At 23.9% G+C, this 16,044-nt stretch overlaps 1 protein-coding gene across 3 annotated transcripts in view; it reads left to right on the forward strand.

The window, feature by feature from the left end:
- Nucleotides 1-16,044, forward strand: part of LOC112688213 — a 40,956-nt gene that overhangs the window by 7,527 nt on the left and 17,385 nt on the right. The window contains exons 2-4 of one of the 3 annotated variants that reach the window (XM_025561308.1): nt 4,566-4,666; nt 10,796-10,986; nt 12,933-13,084. In XM_025561308.1, the coding sequence (XP_025417093.1) occupies nt 10,951-10,986; nt 12,933-13,084 (188 nt within the window). In that variant the 5' untranslated portion in view covers nt 4,566-4,666; nt 10,796-10,950. Of the gene's footprint in view, nt 1-4,565; nt 4,667-7,201; nt 7,247-10,795; nt 10,987-12,932; nt 13,085-16,044 lie in introns of all 3 variants that reach the window. The other 2 variants (XM_025561306.1, XM_025561307.1) reach the window with 2 other exon arrangements.

Here is a 16,044-nt window from a genome sequence, read left to right on the forward strand (position 1 = left end):
TATATATATATATATATATATATATATATATATATGTCATGTATATAATATAATCCATATAGCAACTATACACTACACTTGAGTATCAAATAATCAAAGTATTACCTAAATGATATTTTAAATATATTATATTTTTATATACTTGTATGTATTATATCAAAAATTATGAAAATTACGTAAAGCAGATAATCAGATCATTGTATGAGTATAATCTTATTATTTAATAATCGTTGATAAAAGTCGAATGTAGAAGTTAATTATAATAAGTACGAAATATCTGGTACATGAAGTGAACGATCACATAATGTTAAATTGAAGTAATAACTTCTTGAAATATTTTGGTATTTCTTGAAATGTGTAAAGGCCGTTTCTTTTTCATGACATTGTCGATTTTACCAAGTATATATACGTTATCCTGAGAGATACTGGAAGCAGGGTATTTGTTATTTCTATATTTGTATTTGTAGTATTATTTTTTTAAATTTGATTAATTTAAAGGCGGTATTTATTCATTATTGCTTTCCAAACACAATATACTAATCAAATATTGGAATAATATATATATGATGTGAATATTTAATAGATTAAAATAAATAAATCTTAAATATTTGAAAAATAATAAATTTTTTCCATTTCGAATATTAAAACATTTTTAAAAAAAGTGTACAGTGCCACTACTTCAGACTTTTAAACACTTGGTAGAATAGCTTATAGTTGTTTTCAATTTACTAGTGACAAATTTTAAAATGATTCATTTTATAAAAATGAACTGAAATGGCTATTGAATGAAATTCGACATCGTTTTCACGTTCTCAATTTTTCATTCTTTATATAAAAATTCTTAAGAAAATCGAAAAAATTACGATTTTAAAGTAAAATCTGTGTTTAATATTCAATTCAAAAAGTTTATAGGTAAATTTAACTTTTGGTGCTGATTTTCTAACTGATAGAGTGTTTACAGCAAAAGTAAATAATTATTATAAAATTGTTAAATTCCACATTTCTCTTATAATTTAAAAATATAATATCATGACGAATTTTGTTTTAAATTTTAAATTTGCATGACGTATATGAATACCTACGTAGTATATACACGTAAGCAACTTGATCTTAAGTATAATTTTATTAAAGTAATAACATTTGTAAACACCATTAAAATGTGTAACTTTCGTTAACACTTGAATCTGCTAATTTTTATTATCGTATTTTATAGTATATTTTTATAAAAATTATTTTTTGCGAATTAAAACAATCTAATATTGTTGCAAGTATTTTAACATATTTTTAATACATGCGGAAATATAAAGTTTCTGCGTTGTGGTGTTGTTTTGCGAATACCTTCATTAAATGGTTATAACTTTTAATAAGATACTATAATAATAATGAAACGTATAATAATAATATTGTGTTGTTGTTTACAGTAATAATATCCATCCAACTATGCATATGGTAAAAAATGATATCCCCGATTTAATAAATCACACGGGAATTAAAATATTACCTTCAAAATAGGTTTGAACAAATATATTTATAGAACAATTGTTATCAAATGATTAATAATATTTATACTTATGCGCAGAGCTAAATATATATATTAAAATATTTTATTTTCAATTCAAATGTTTATAATCATTATTTAGTTTGTAAAATATTTCATTACCTATACAACAGTGGTGGCCAAACTACGGCCCGCGGGCCAACTTCGGCCCGCCATCATTGAATATCTGGCCCGCGAATGTATTCTACGTTACAACACTTATTTGCGTAACTGTAATATTTTACATTTACGTAAAAAAAAAAAAATTGAAAAATACATTTTTTTATGGCCCGCGGTAAAAAAAAGTTGTTTTTTTATGGTCCGAGGTAAAAAAGTATGATTATTGCAAATTAATTGACTGGTTATTTATCAATTACTGTAATGATTATTTTATAGCAATTAAACTAAGATTGAATTGCTTCAAGGATAATTTTGTAACTTAGTTTAGTAACTATTTAGTTTTTACAACCAATTTCATAACTTTCCGTTTAATACCACTTAGGTTAGTTAGTTAATTTCACCTTAAAGTATCTCTATTAGGTGGCTTAACTTTTTTTCAAACCGTTCAAGCCATATTCACTATAAAATTTAGTTAACAAATTTTCTACATTTAAAACAATTTTTATTTTATTTTTAGTTTCAATTTTTATTGCCTTTATTAGTAACATTACAGCTATACAATTGATCGTTATTATCATAAATATAACATAAGATTAAAATAGAAAGCATTAATAATGCATTTAATGAGAACGTTAATGATAATGAGTTAACGGGAATTAAGGAGGAAATTAATATCTAAACGGAGGTAACCCAGGACTGTAAAAGTGAGAAAAAGATGTCTGCTAATAAAAAAGAACAATTAAATAAGGGGTGATTTAGATCACAAGTAGTTTCGTTGTAATGAGAGGTACAAAGAGAAAAATTTAAAGAAAGGTGGAAAGAGGTGTAAGGAAGTAGACTATGTACGATTCAGAGGCGAGTGAATGAAACAATTAGATATCTAGGAATGCCTAAACATCTAAGCCAAGGGTAGAGGGAAATACTGGAAATTGTATTTCTATAATAGCCATCATAGTTAGGGAGGGGAGAGGACCATTTTGATTGCCATGCTTTACGTAAGAGCTTGTGGTTACCTGGAAGGTATTCAAAAATAGAGAATTGATAAAAAGTACAAGAAGGGATAAAGAAGAGTTAAACGGATTTAATGACAAAGCAAGAAGTCAGGATTAAGAATCAAAAGTGATTAAAATATTGCTATGATGTAATGATGAAATAAATTGTAGGACGCTAATTATTATAATAATTACATAGTATTTGGCAGTGAACGACAATGATAGAGGATCGTGCTTATCAGCATAAAATATATTTAGTGTAGAGAAAAAGAAAGAGGATTCAGTTGATCCAGTTAAGACGGAAAAACATTTTATATTTTGTATATTTAAGGATTTTAAACTCATTTAGTATCAATTATTATGAGTATTATATGTGACTGATTTTTTCTTTCAAATGTAGACAGTTTTTAAATTACAAATTGTTTTAATAATTTAATTAATAATTAATACAAAGATAATGGAAAAATGTTGTGTACTGTTTTAAATATACAATGCATGATTAATGTGTTATATTAAGTGTAGTAACTTCTATGGTAATACAATTAGTAAGGGTAAACTTAAAATAATTTCTTTACACAACATCCTTGATTTCTTGGTTCATCAGAAACAAATTACATTATTTTCATTGTTTTACTATTTACTATTGAACGTATGCTTATAATCTTCTATTAAGTATTTTATATTTTATTTTTACATTGTGTCAGTATGTATTATACTGTCAAATGATGATAAAATATATTTTGTAAAGAGTAACATTTCGTTATAAGCGTAGATATTTAAAGTGTATTATAAAGAAATGTCTAATAAAATTTAACAGTTAATATTTTTTTAATAATAATTTTACAATTTAGTATCTGTAATGTGGTTATAATTAAAAAAAAAAAAAATATATTTAAAATTATAATTTGATTGATTATACTGAAAGTCGTAGTATTCTATTTAGAATTGAAATTAATTTTATTTCAATTAAAAATATATAATGTAACAAATTCAATTAAAGACATTATTTATATCATATATGTGAAAAAGTTTTATTAGTTATACTTTATTGTACTTCTTGATGAATTAATCATTTCTTAAGAACTCAATTTTAAGCTTTTTTATATTATATAAATAAAATAGAAGCGTAGACTTGGAATATAAATATAATCTAATGTAAATATAAGTTTATCATTATTTCACCATTTTAACATCAGATTGAAGAAATTTATTTATAATGTATTAAAATTACATTTTTTTATTATAATGTTACACATTATAATAAACTAAAGTATTTGTCTTCTATCATTGATAATCCATTGAGCTGTACACAAAATAATGTTATAATATGAAAATTATATTATTTCGTATCTGTAATATATCGTGTTTTCAAAATCTGTTGGAAGTTTTAAATCGAAATACATTTCGTTTTGTCTTTGATTTAAAATTTATTTGAATTGATATTATTTAAATATAAATGTATGCGTATGGTTTATAATTACTAATCAACTATCTATTTGAACCTAAAAATGATTCTAAGTTCAAAACAGTATACAAATTTGAATATTAATTATTATTTGCTGTAAATGAGTAATTTATAATTAATATAGTATTTTTATTGATTCATTTTGAGGAGTATAATTATTTATTTATTTTCAATCATTAATACAATCTAAAGCTACGATTGCGCAATACGAGTATGAGGGCAAGATACAAGTAAATATATTTGATAAATATATGATCCTGAAATTGCATTATAGAACGCGACATTGATTTATGTGTGAATCGGGCAATAGATTGCTCGCTTTCCCATTATCGTCATCTCGACTTGAATACAGTCGTATGTAACATATATAATATATAATATACTATGCATATACAAAATTCTCTATCATTTTAGTTCCAACAGATTTACTAAATGTATTAATGGATTTCAGGTCGGTCGTCCGATACGGGACGAAGGACGTCTGCCACCGTTCATTTTAATCCGAAAATCCCATTCAATAGTACAACGGATCATGTTTACAGATCGAAAGATGTAAGTAGACATTTATTATTGGTAGAATTTACTATTGTTTACGGAATTTTTAAGTAGTACTGGATTGAATTATAGACATTTTATAAAATTTTACTTTAAAACTATTATAATTTATTTATTTTTATTCATTATTGTATTACTTACTTATAAAATAATTGTCGGTTTAATGTTTATGTATTATTAACTAATGAATAATAAATTATTAAGAACTGTTTGCTTAGAACTATGGTACATTATATCACATTATTTTAATATATCATGCTTTGAATTACTAGTGTGGCAGAATATACTTTAAAACTAAAATTTAAGTTGTGGTTTAGTGCTTTAATTAAACTTATAAGTACAACTAACTAGTATAACTTATAATACTTTTATACTTTTTATAAAGCTTTTCTACAATATATATTATTAGTTACAGCTGATAGGTATTTACAAGACGATCAACAACAATTAAAATATTGTTATGTCTACGCTATTGTTTTAAATAGAAGTTTAAATATCAATATCAGTTAAAATAAAAATATAATGGACATTTTTTTCTATGATAAGTACTATATAATATTGAATGAATTTTATTTCTTTGGTTTGGATATTAATTGTTGGTTAACAATTTTAGTAGATAGCTTAAAATTAATAAGTAATAATTAAAAAAAGAATATTGTTCAACAATATTATATAGATGAAAATGTCGAATTACATGTGACCTTTTGTGAACCCTTTTCTCTCCTAAGGTCTATATACGTTCCCTTTGGATACTTGGTATTTTTCCTTCAACTCTCGGATTTATAATCAAGCGCTTCGGGTGTCTTCCATCGAAAAAGATTCCTTGGGGTCGGATAAAAAATTATCTTGACACAACCTCTGAAAAACAAAATATATTAATACATAAAATTTGAAATATATTTTCATTTTTACAACAATTGTAGTACTTATATTGTTTCTATCGTTTTGTCGCTATCTAAAAAAAAAAAAAATTCTTTAATGAGTTCCGTTGTTGAATACTTTATAATCACATGATTATCAAAATGCAAGTAATGAAGAAATGTCAAATGAAAATTATTCATAATTAATAAAAAGCAACTGTAAACATTGTTGGCATTTGGCCTTAGTATAATTTAATAATTTTGTTTCTGAAGCAAGTACTAACTTTAGTTTAAAATCCGCTAATAAAATATTAAAAATGAATAAAATAAATAACATTGACTTCTTGTAATAAACTTATATAAAAATGCTAACAATGTATAGATTTAATGAAAAGTAGTTGTATGTATGAATGTATGAGTGTTATTAGTAATTATAATGATAAGATTTTCATTGCCATTTCATGTAATTGTTAAGATCTAATAAGATTTGGAAAATAATTGTTTTTTAAAATATGTGGATAATTAGCCTTTAACAAAAAGATTTTATGTATAAATATATATTTCTGCTAAAAAATGTAAAATCTTATTTGCACTGAAGTGTATAAAAAATAATTGTTCTATTAAACTGTATACTGTATATACACGTTTTAATTGAATAATAAAATCTTATACAGCTTAAGGCATTTAAAAAATAAATTATTTATTAACAGCGAAAAAGTTATGAATACATTTACAATATTTAATTATGAATAGATGTCTAATAACCTAAATTGAACAACCGTAGGAAATAATGATAATAGATGTTAATGTACAGTTTAATGTTTATTAAATTATAAAACTTATTAGTAATGTATTTACTATTCAGTTTTGTAAATAAACATATAATTTAAATAATGACCAAAAAGTGTAGGAAATAAATATAATATTGATTGATGTTATTTATAGCACCACTAAAAATTTTTCATTATCATCATTGATAAATTATATTATTAATAATAATAGTTTTTCATAATTAATTAACGTAATTTGTGGTAACTATTAAATAAGAAACTAGGAGGACTATGAACAGTAAAATTCAACAGTTAACAATACTTATTCAGAATTTCTTTGTTCTATATTTTAAGCAGCATCTTTTCTACTCTTGAATCTAATAATTATTAGTTCGAAAGTAATTATTTTTTTAAGGTTTTATTTATTAATGTGATTTAATTAAAATGTTATTTAATCGTTAATCCTTATTTTTTTAAATACAATACAAATTATAAAAAATTAAAAGTGATAATAAAAATATTGATAAATTAAAATAATGCAATTTGTTGTTTCTGTAAATAGTTAAATACGCATTTATTTATAATTTTTTTTTAACAGTGTACTGCTATTTCACAGTTTATATTAAAGTGATAGTGTTATTTATTTATTGTATGAAGTTCTACACGTATAAATTGTATAATTGTTAAACGTTTCGATTTTAAGTTTAACTTTTAATTAAATATTTCTACTAATAAACCAATTTCAAAATTGAATTAATATTTTTATATAATTAAAAACTTTGTTTCCCCAATGTAATGAATAAATACGCAAATACACTTGTCATTTTTAAACACTGAAACGGTTTCCTTTAAAAAATTCTGTTTCGATCAATAGTAACAAAGTTATTTTTTTGTATTTCAAGGACTGGAAACGGAAAAAATATCTTATCGCAGTTGTAAAACTAGAGGTATGAAAAAGAAGAGTTTTCTTGATATAAAAAAAAAAAAATAGCTATACATGCAAGTGTTTTAATATACTTAAACGGTAATTTATATATTGAGTACAATGATTAAATATTAATGATGTTAGATTCAAATTTTTGATTTCTACTCGTTTATTGCTTTAAATTGTTCATTAAAATATGCCACTTTGTTATTGATATATTCGATATTTTATTTAATGATTTTTATTAATAATTTTCATTAGGTTTCGTAATTTTATTCACGGATTTGAATACTATGACGAATGTTTATAATACTATAATAATATATATAACTTTTTTGTATGCATTTGTTTTTTTACGTTTTGTTAACATTTTTATTAATTGGGAAATTTCAATATTAAATTGGTATACTAATAACTAATGAGAAATTGGGAAATTTATTTTAAATTCTACATCTTTTATTTTACTTAAAAGTTATAATTTAATAAAATTTTATTTATTTTATATAGCTTATAGTACTCAAATTATATTTAAAATCTTTAACTATTAATTATTTTTGTGCTTACTGCTTACCTTAAGTGCTGTAAATGTCTTACTAACACTGTGGACAGAATTTCACTTAAAGGTTAAATCGCTAGCTAAATACAATGAATCAATATCTAATCATTGAATTTTTTTATTTTATTTAATGAAAAAATAAATAATTTATTCATTAGTGGTAGGTATATGATCTAAGGTTTTTAAATTAGAAAATAAATCCAATGAATTATATTTTATTTACTATTCTTATCAATAAAACAATCAATAAAAATCATATTGTTATTGTTCATATGATAATAAGTAATGATATGATAGGAAAAATCGAGAACTTTAAATATTTAAGATAATTTGTACAAAAGGACGGGGACTTTGGCTAAGGTATATAACATAGGACTAAGTGTGATTAGATGAAATGGAGAGAAGCATTGGGCGTTTTATGTGATAAGAGAATTCCAATGAGGCTGTTAATAAGGTTATGTAAAGGTTAAGTAAATTTTACAGGAGTGTAGACAAAATATAACAGAGTATGAATGTTGCAGAAATGAGAATGCTTAGATGGACGAGTGGAGTGACAAGAAAAGATAGAATAAGAAACGAATAAGTGATAGGTAGTATTGGTGTAGCATCGATAGTAGACAAGATGAAAGTAAATAAACTGAGATGGTTTGGGCATGTGATGAGGCTAGAGAAAACAAAAGCAATACGAGTTTCTATGCAAATGAATGCCAAAGAGAAAAGAAGAAGTAGAAGACAAAAAAAATAAATACGTTGGATACGTTTGAGAATGAAATGCGGGCTGCTGGTATGTGCGTAGGGGATGTAGAAAGTCGAGACGAGTGGAGGTTTAGGACAAGTGTGGCCGACCCCAAATAGTTGGGAAAAAGGCGAAGGAGAAGAAAAAGATATTGTTATTGTTCTCTTCTTAAAATTTGATATTATATTTACGAATGTGATTCGAAACGAAGTTTATTTTAAATAAGTATTAGATTGAACGTTTATATAATAATTAAATTTACAATAAATGTATGTTTATGTTCACAATTTGGGCTTAAAGTTTTTTAAATAAATTTTTTCAATTAAAATTGGGCACAGTTGGTCCGTTAATGTAATTTTTTAAAAAAATATGTGTAGCTTTTGATAAAAAAAGAAACAAAATTAGAACGGAAACTCTTAATTTAAAATAATATATTATTTTGTTTTAATTTTAAAGAGAAGAATCTTGAATAATTTAAACTTCAAACGATTTTTTTACACAACAGTTTTATCGATGTATAGGTAATATTTAAAATTTTAAAAAATTAAGTGTTAATTTTTTGTGGAATATTAAACAATTACGAGTATTATTTATTAAATAAATCATTTAGTTAACTAAAAACTGTATTCTAATATGTAAAACTGTAATATAATTTATTTAATCATGTTTCATTTAACTAAAGATTTTTTTTTTGTTAATTTAGCTCATATGTTAACTTATTTTTTTATTCAATAGAATAATGTTTGATATATTTATATGACTTTATATAAGTTTGCCCCAATATTTTCTTACTAGTAATCGGATCATTTAAAGTTTTAATAGTTTTATAATTTAACTATGTAATATATTATTTACAATTATATTATATATGCTGCAAAAATATTGATTATTTTTGTATTTTATCATCCAAGAACATAAATGTAACATTATACATTTTATACACAGATGCTTATTTTTATTTCGACTGTCATTGTCATTGTCACAAATATTATGTTCAAAAAACAAACATCAAAATATCCCTAAGTTCTTATGTTTTATTCTTCGGTTTTCAAGTAAAATGTTTCATCTTGTATTCAATCACTATTTAGAATATTTTGTTAATTTTTTTGGTTATTTAACCTATATTGTTTTATCACCCCCGATTCAAATCTCCTCTTTAACTCTCGTTTCATTTCTGTCATCCATTCCGTTATCAAATTCATTAATTCATCTGGATTTTTAATTTAACTTGTTTTTAGTTTTCTCTATATGTAATTAGTCTTATTTATTTTTAGCTTATATTGCTTTGCTGCAACAAAGGCAAAAAAATAAAATAAAAAACATTTATTGTTAAATTAAATACTTAATATACTGCCAGTTTTATTAATTAAATATTATATATTAATTAAATTTTTTTTTAAAGCCAATTACTTTATAAATAATATCCTTAATTAATTGCTGACTTGAGAAATTGAGATACTTCTTACCAATAGAAATAATGTTTTGTAGTGATAATACATAAATTCCAGAGATTGATTGTAAAAAATTAATTTTTGGTATGTGTGAATATTTACGAAAAAAAATATTAACTAGTTGATGTATGAAGTTAATGTTTTGTTTTTGACGTATAAACGTTTGGTTCCTGACCTTCGACGAAGTTAACTAAACTATAAACTGTCGCTGTCATAGCAATATGACCGGTGCCGAAATGTTCATTATCCTATTATACTTCAACCTTCCACTTTCCTTTCGTGTGCTTCTTTCCCCTACTCCAAGTTTTACATATAAATCGATTCACGTCAATCATGATTGACCTATAAGCACCAAATAAAAAAAATAATAAAATGTTACTGTAACGAATGACAATACCGATTTTTACAGTATTAGAAAAAAATACACGTTGATACGTTATAATCTCATGATTTACTTGAGAGGATAACCGGAAGAATGGGTATTTAACTATGTGCAGGGTCGTCTACAGCTATGCAGGGGACCATGGATACCTGGAAATTAAGGGCTTTTTTATTAGGGTGAAAAAAAGTTGAATTAAAACATTAACAAGGAACTTATTTTGTATGATGACTATTGTATAGCCGCGTGATATGGGTTATTTATTTTAAAAAACCTACACCTAATGTAATTACCTACAGTTAAACACTCATTATTTGTTATTTTATTTCATTTTAACATTGTCATTTACCTAAGATTTTGTTATCTAGAATTTAGAACTATTTTTTTTATAGAAGATCGTATTAATACGTTACAGCTTATAATTTAAAATTGTAATTTCTATTATTCAGGGCATCTAGTCAGATAAGGGCCTTGGGCACGTGTTTACTTAAACAGATCAAGAAAACAACTTTTAGATTGGAAAACCCTTATCATACTAGAAAGGATGAAACCACTATAAATCGACTTAAGAATTGGACATTCGAGTTTAATCCATGGATATCTAATGTCAAATGAAGAGCTTCCAATTTATGAAGTATTCGTATGTGGCTCACATTTCATGATAAAACATGTCTTAACGGAATACCAACAATTTGAACAGGAGCGTATAAATCTAAAACTCTTGTCACACTTCCAGAACCGAAACCATATCCAAACAAGAAAATTATAAAACTATTAAAATTATTAATTTTTAATGACAAAATATAATTAAAATGTAAAAACTTTAAATAACTGATAATTGTAATTATGAAAATGTAACTAATGGATTTTGCTGCCGAGTTGTATTGAAGATCACTAAAGAAAAAAAATAGAATATAAGACAATAATTAAGTTAATTTCCGATAAAATTATTAATTCCTTAAAACTGGATTTTATATGTTTAGAAAATGTTTGTTGTTTTAGTCGTATGTTCATATAGTAATTCTAATAATGCATTTTTGCAACACTGATAATTGATCAGTTTTTGCATATTGTATCTGCTTGAGGTAGTTTTTTAATTATTAGAAATTTAGAAATGTGAAAAGTTAATAAAAAAAATACAGATAGCGGTTGTCATCGTGTAATAAAACTAAATTGTAAGCTTTTTAGTGTATCTATGTGTATCGCATGGCAATCTCAAATAATAGAGCTTTGTAATACATTGAGTATTTGATTTATTAATAAAAAAACGGTTTCTAAGAAAAATAAGAGAAAGCTTATATTAAACTTATAATTTATGTACAAAATATATACAGATGCAAATATTTATTTTTTTAGTTTACTGTATTATTTATGGGTTACCAGAATAATTTTACTAAGAAACGATTGAAAATAAATCACGCCCTAAAATTAATATTCTTGTAAAAATCTATAAATAATTAAAAATGTATGAAAATAATGATTATTTCAATATGTACTGATGTTATTACTGTTATTAGTTAAATTGTACAAATTGTTAAAAGAATTGAGATTTATTGTAATTGATTTTTTTCATTAATGAAAACAATAACAAATACACTATGAATTATCATGACAAGAAAATACTAAGTCTTTAAAGAATACTACATTTATATTTTAAACTATTTAGAATACGAATTAATTTTGTGTTTATATTTGGCTGAGGGTAACTGTTGAAAATGTTGCGTTTCATTCATAATTTAAGATAATATAAACAACAAAAGAGTTTAAAAACTAAGCGTTAGTTAAATTCGGTATCAATTACGGTTTTTACGATTGAAGTGAAATGTGCGAATTTATTCTTTAGATTTCATAAAAATAAGTAAATCATGGAATTTAAAAATTGGGTTTATAAAAATTTTAATGATGCATAATGAATTTTTGAGAAGTATATTACAATAAGTTAATAAATACATTAAAATATTTAAAAATTATTTTTTTCAAAAAATGTTTAATTTTTTATTAAGTTATAAATTACAAGAGAACAAGTATAAAAAAAATGCATGGTAAATTTAGATCTAGAAAATTATGTAAAATAATAATAATTTACCAATTTTAAATTTAAAAAATCAATTTTTCTTTATTACAGTTAAAAGCTAAATTAGGTACCTATGTATTTACCTTAAATTTTATGCAATCCAAAATAAAAACACATAAGCTTTAATAAATCATATGAATATTGAAGATTAGACCCATCGCTTAATACTTAAAATGACTTAAAATTTGAATAAAAATGAGAATAGCTTTATAAAGTTATGGAATAAATGAAAATTTTTTGATTTAATTTTAATTTTTAGATTCTTAAATTGTGAAAGTATCTCACTCAAGTGTATTTCAAAAATGAAAACTATAACGTATGAAAAATAAGTCTTATCTTTATATAAAAAAAAAATAAAAATATTATATTTGAGAATAATTTAAATAAATTAGTAATACATTTAAACAATCAAACATAAGTAATCAATACATAAATATTATATTTTATTTCATTAAGTAAATTACTTATAAATATACATACACAAGTATAATAATAGAGTTTATGTTTTTTAGGCTTTCAAATCTACTATTGTACCATCTTCTGCAACCACGTGTCATAGACGCGGTGGACAAAAATATGCTTTGACAGAACATAATACAACTCTTGGACGTGGGTCAATTCCGAACGATTACAACAATGGCCACGATGATTATTTAAGTCACAGGTTAGTATCAAACTGACAAAAACACATCGTGACATTTATAGATTTATGTACTCGTATTTATTAAAAATAAAATAAAACCATATAATTGAGTATCTATCTTTTCTCAAACCTCACTGTCATTAATCATTATTATGTCATCATAGTGAGCCTGTTTAATTTATTTTTTTGATTTAAACGGCGATTAAATTATAAATAAAGCGATTTTTTTAAAAAAAATAATGCAAAATTATTGTGATACTTAAAGTTTTTTTAAACTCATTAAACTGAATACGGTATATTTCAGGTATATAACAGATATTCTTAATGATACTTCATACCTACATAACTAATCATTTATTTATTTTCAAATTTTGGTATTTTCAATTTATATCTTATAAAATATAATACTACTGATACTGCTAATCTAGAGGTGATTATTTACTTAAGTCTAGGTTTTATTTTTTTAATTGGTATAAATAAGATCATATTTTTGTTAATTTTTCTTGTTATGAATAATTTTCTTAAAATATATACATATATAATATTTCTATTTATAAATTGGTTGAGGGCTACTAGTTTGAAAATGGTTTATTTGAAGGTCATGTATTTGAATGGTTGAGTATTTGTTCCTACTCAAGTGTCTGACAGGTTATATTATGTTCGAAATAAATGTTTTAAATACAAAATAGTACCTACTGATAAATAATAATAAAAGTTTGAAAAATCTTAGAACAAAATAATGTTTTTTTAAATACTAGAACCTTTAATGACTTATTTTCCATCTTGAATAATGTAGATAGTAGTATATTACAAATTAAAATTTGTAAATCAAAATATATTTTGAAAGGTAATGTTATTTACAATTAATTTAAAAGATTTTGATCGAAATAATGTTTATATTAGATATTATTCATTTATTTAATATTATTATGTGAGGTTTAAAAAAATTAAATTTTTAAAACTAATTATGTTTTTATGTGTGATTATAAAAATGTTTAATATAAAAATTATGACTTTTTTAGTTCTGATTTTAATACATTTATAGCATTTTTCACGTTATGCAATTCACAGTAACTTTAAAATAATTTGAAATAATGGTATTTTCCATTATATTATAGCATATCATATTTTATAAATTATGATTATAAAAAAAAAATGTTTAAATCATCTATATTTAGATAGATATAATGTATTAATAATTTAATATGTATATGCAATGAACATATGCTATTCTGAGAGAGTAGAGAACAAATATATTAAAATAAATATTGTATCATGACTAATTAGAATAATCAATTTAAATTTAGTTATTTTTATGTTTTGCCGAAAGTTCTCTAAAGTTGTTTGATTAATATTTTAGCTAAAATAGATAACGTAATATTGAATGAGCGACAAAAAATATCTGGTTTTGGAATTAATATAAGCTTTTTAAAAGTCAAATCTATTTCACCGTATCATTTTTATGTGCCATTTTAAACGTAATAATTCATCATTAGTATCCACACTACTTGAATCTTAGTTAGATAGTTCCAAATAGTATAAACAACTAGTACACTATAAATAAAAATATTTCGTTAATGAAATGTTTTTATTATACTGTGTTCTCCATCACACATATTATCAGTTCTAATTTTAGTCGGCATAATACTAAGATATATACGCCCAATATAATGTAGATATAAGTCACTTTTACTTTTTTCTATCAAATAAAATATTTTAATAATAATTAAAATCGCTAGATTTAAAGGGCTAAGCATTTAGTCGTTATTATGTTGTTATTTATAGCTTACAGACTTCCAGTTTGGTTTTTTATAATTTTTAAATTATTAAATCAATTGTAAGTATGTTTTCAATGGATAAAAGCAATCAACCAAATATTTGTGTTGAAGAGGGGTCTACAACAATTAAGCACGGAACGATAGAACACACGGTAAATTAAAATTGAAAGTTTTGGGCACAGTAATGGAATAACATTATATTTAAAAAATGCATAAAAACAATTAATTATAATACTTAATATTAATATAATACAAATTAATATATACTATTAATACTTAATAGTATATATAATAATAATTAAGACTTTTATAAAAATACATTTGTCAGATCCGAGTTACATGCAAATTCTACCGCTCCTACTGCAGTAATTACTGACACAGATGACGTACTCTTAAATTGAAAAGAATAATTCACAAATAAGGATGGAGATAGTATAGATATGACTTTTTAGTTGTCCAGTTATTGGGGAGGGGTTTTGAATATTATAGTGGCTATGCACCGTGCACACGATTCGCTGATATACCTATTTAAGAGTTTATAGTTTAGATTATTGAAAGTCACACTTAAAGTAAAATAATTGTTTGAAAAATATTTAATTCTTAATTTAAATTTGTATTCAAATAGGTGGTAGCAGTATTTATATACATTTTAATATACACTTTGAAAGTTACTCGTATATATTTTTAATTCTAAAATCATATAAGAATCAGATGAAAGTTTGAGCGCACTATTCTATTGGCACGTCCAATATCGTTAGACATGCGCTTTTCGAAGTCGCGTGTTTTCTGTAGTACAATGTTCAAACGATGCAAAAGTAAAGCACGATTTCGATGAAAATCAACGGTGTTCGCCGAATTGTGACTGTTGCGAGTGAAAAATCTTGTACGCATGCATGATAATAATCGAAAATCAAAATCGACCGTGTACGACGACGGATGGTGTGAAAAAACGTCTGTCTATTCACTATCGTTCGATATAATATCAGTGCCGGACTTGGCGGGGGTGCAGAGGGTGCAATGCACCGGGGCCTCAAACTCTAAGGGGTATCTAAAACTAAAGTCTAAAATTTATATATTGTCTGATTCGTTATTTTTTTCTGTTTTTTTGTTCCCTTTTTAAATCGAAATGTCTAAGCCTGCAAATGAAAGTGGTGCACAAAAGAGAGGAAAAAAGTTACAAAAAATTTTTTCGTTTTTTTTTTT

The sequence above is a fragment of the Sipha flava genome, unplaced genomic scaffold (assembly GCF_003268045.1).
Source record: "Sipha flava isolate LNK unplaced genomic scaffold, YSA_version1 37_pilon_pilon, whole genome shotgun sequence".
Lineage (NCBI taxonomy): Eukaryota > Metazoa > Arthropoda > Insecta > Hemiptera > Aphididae > Sipha > Sipha flava.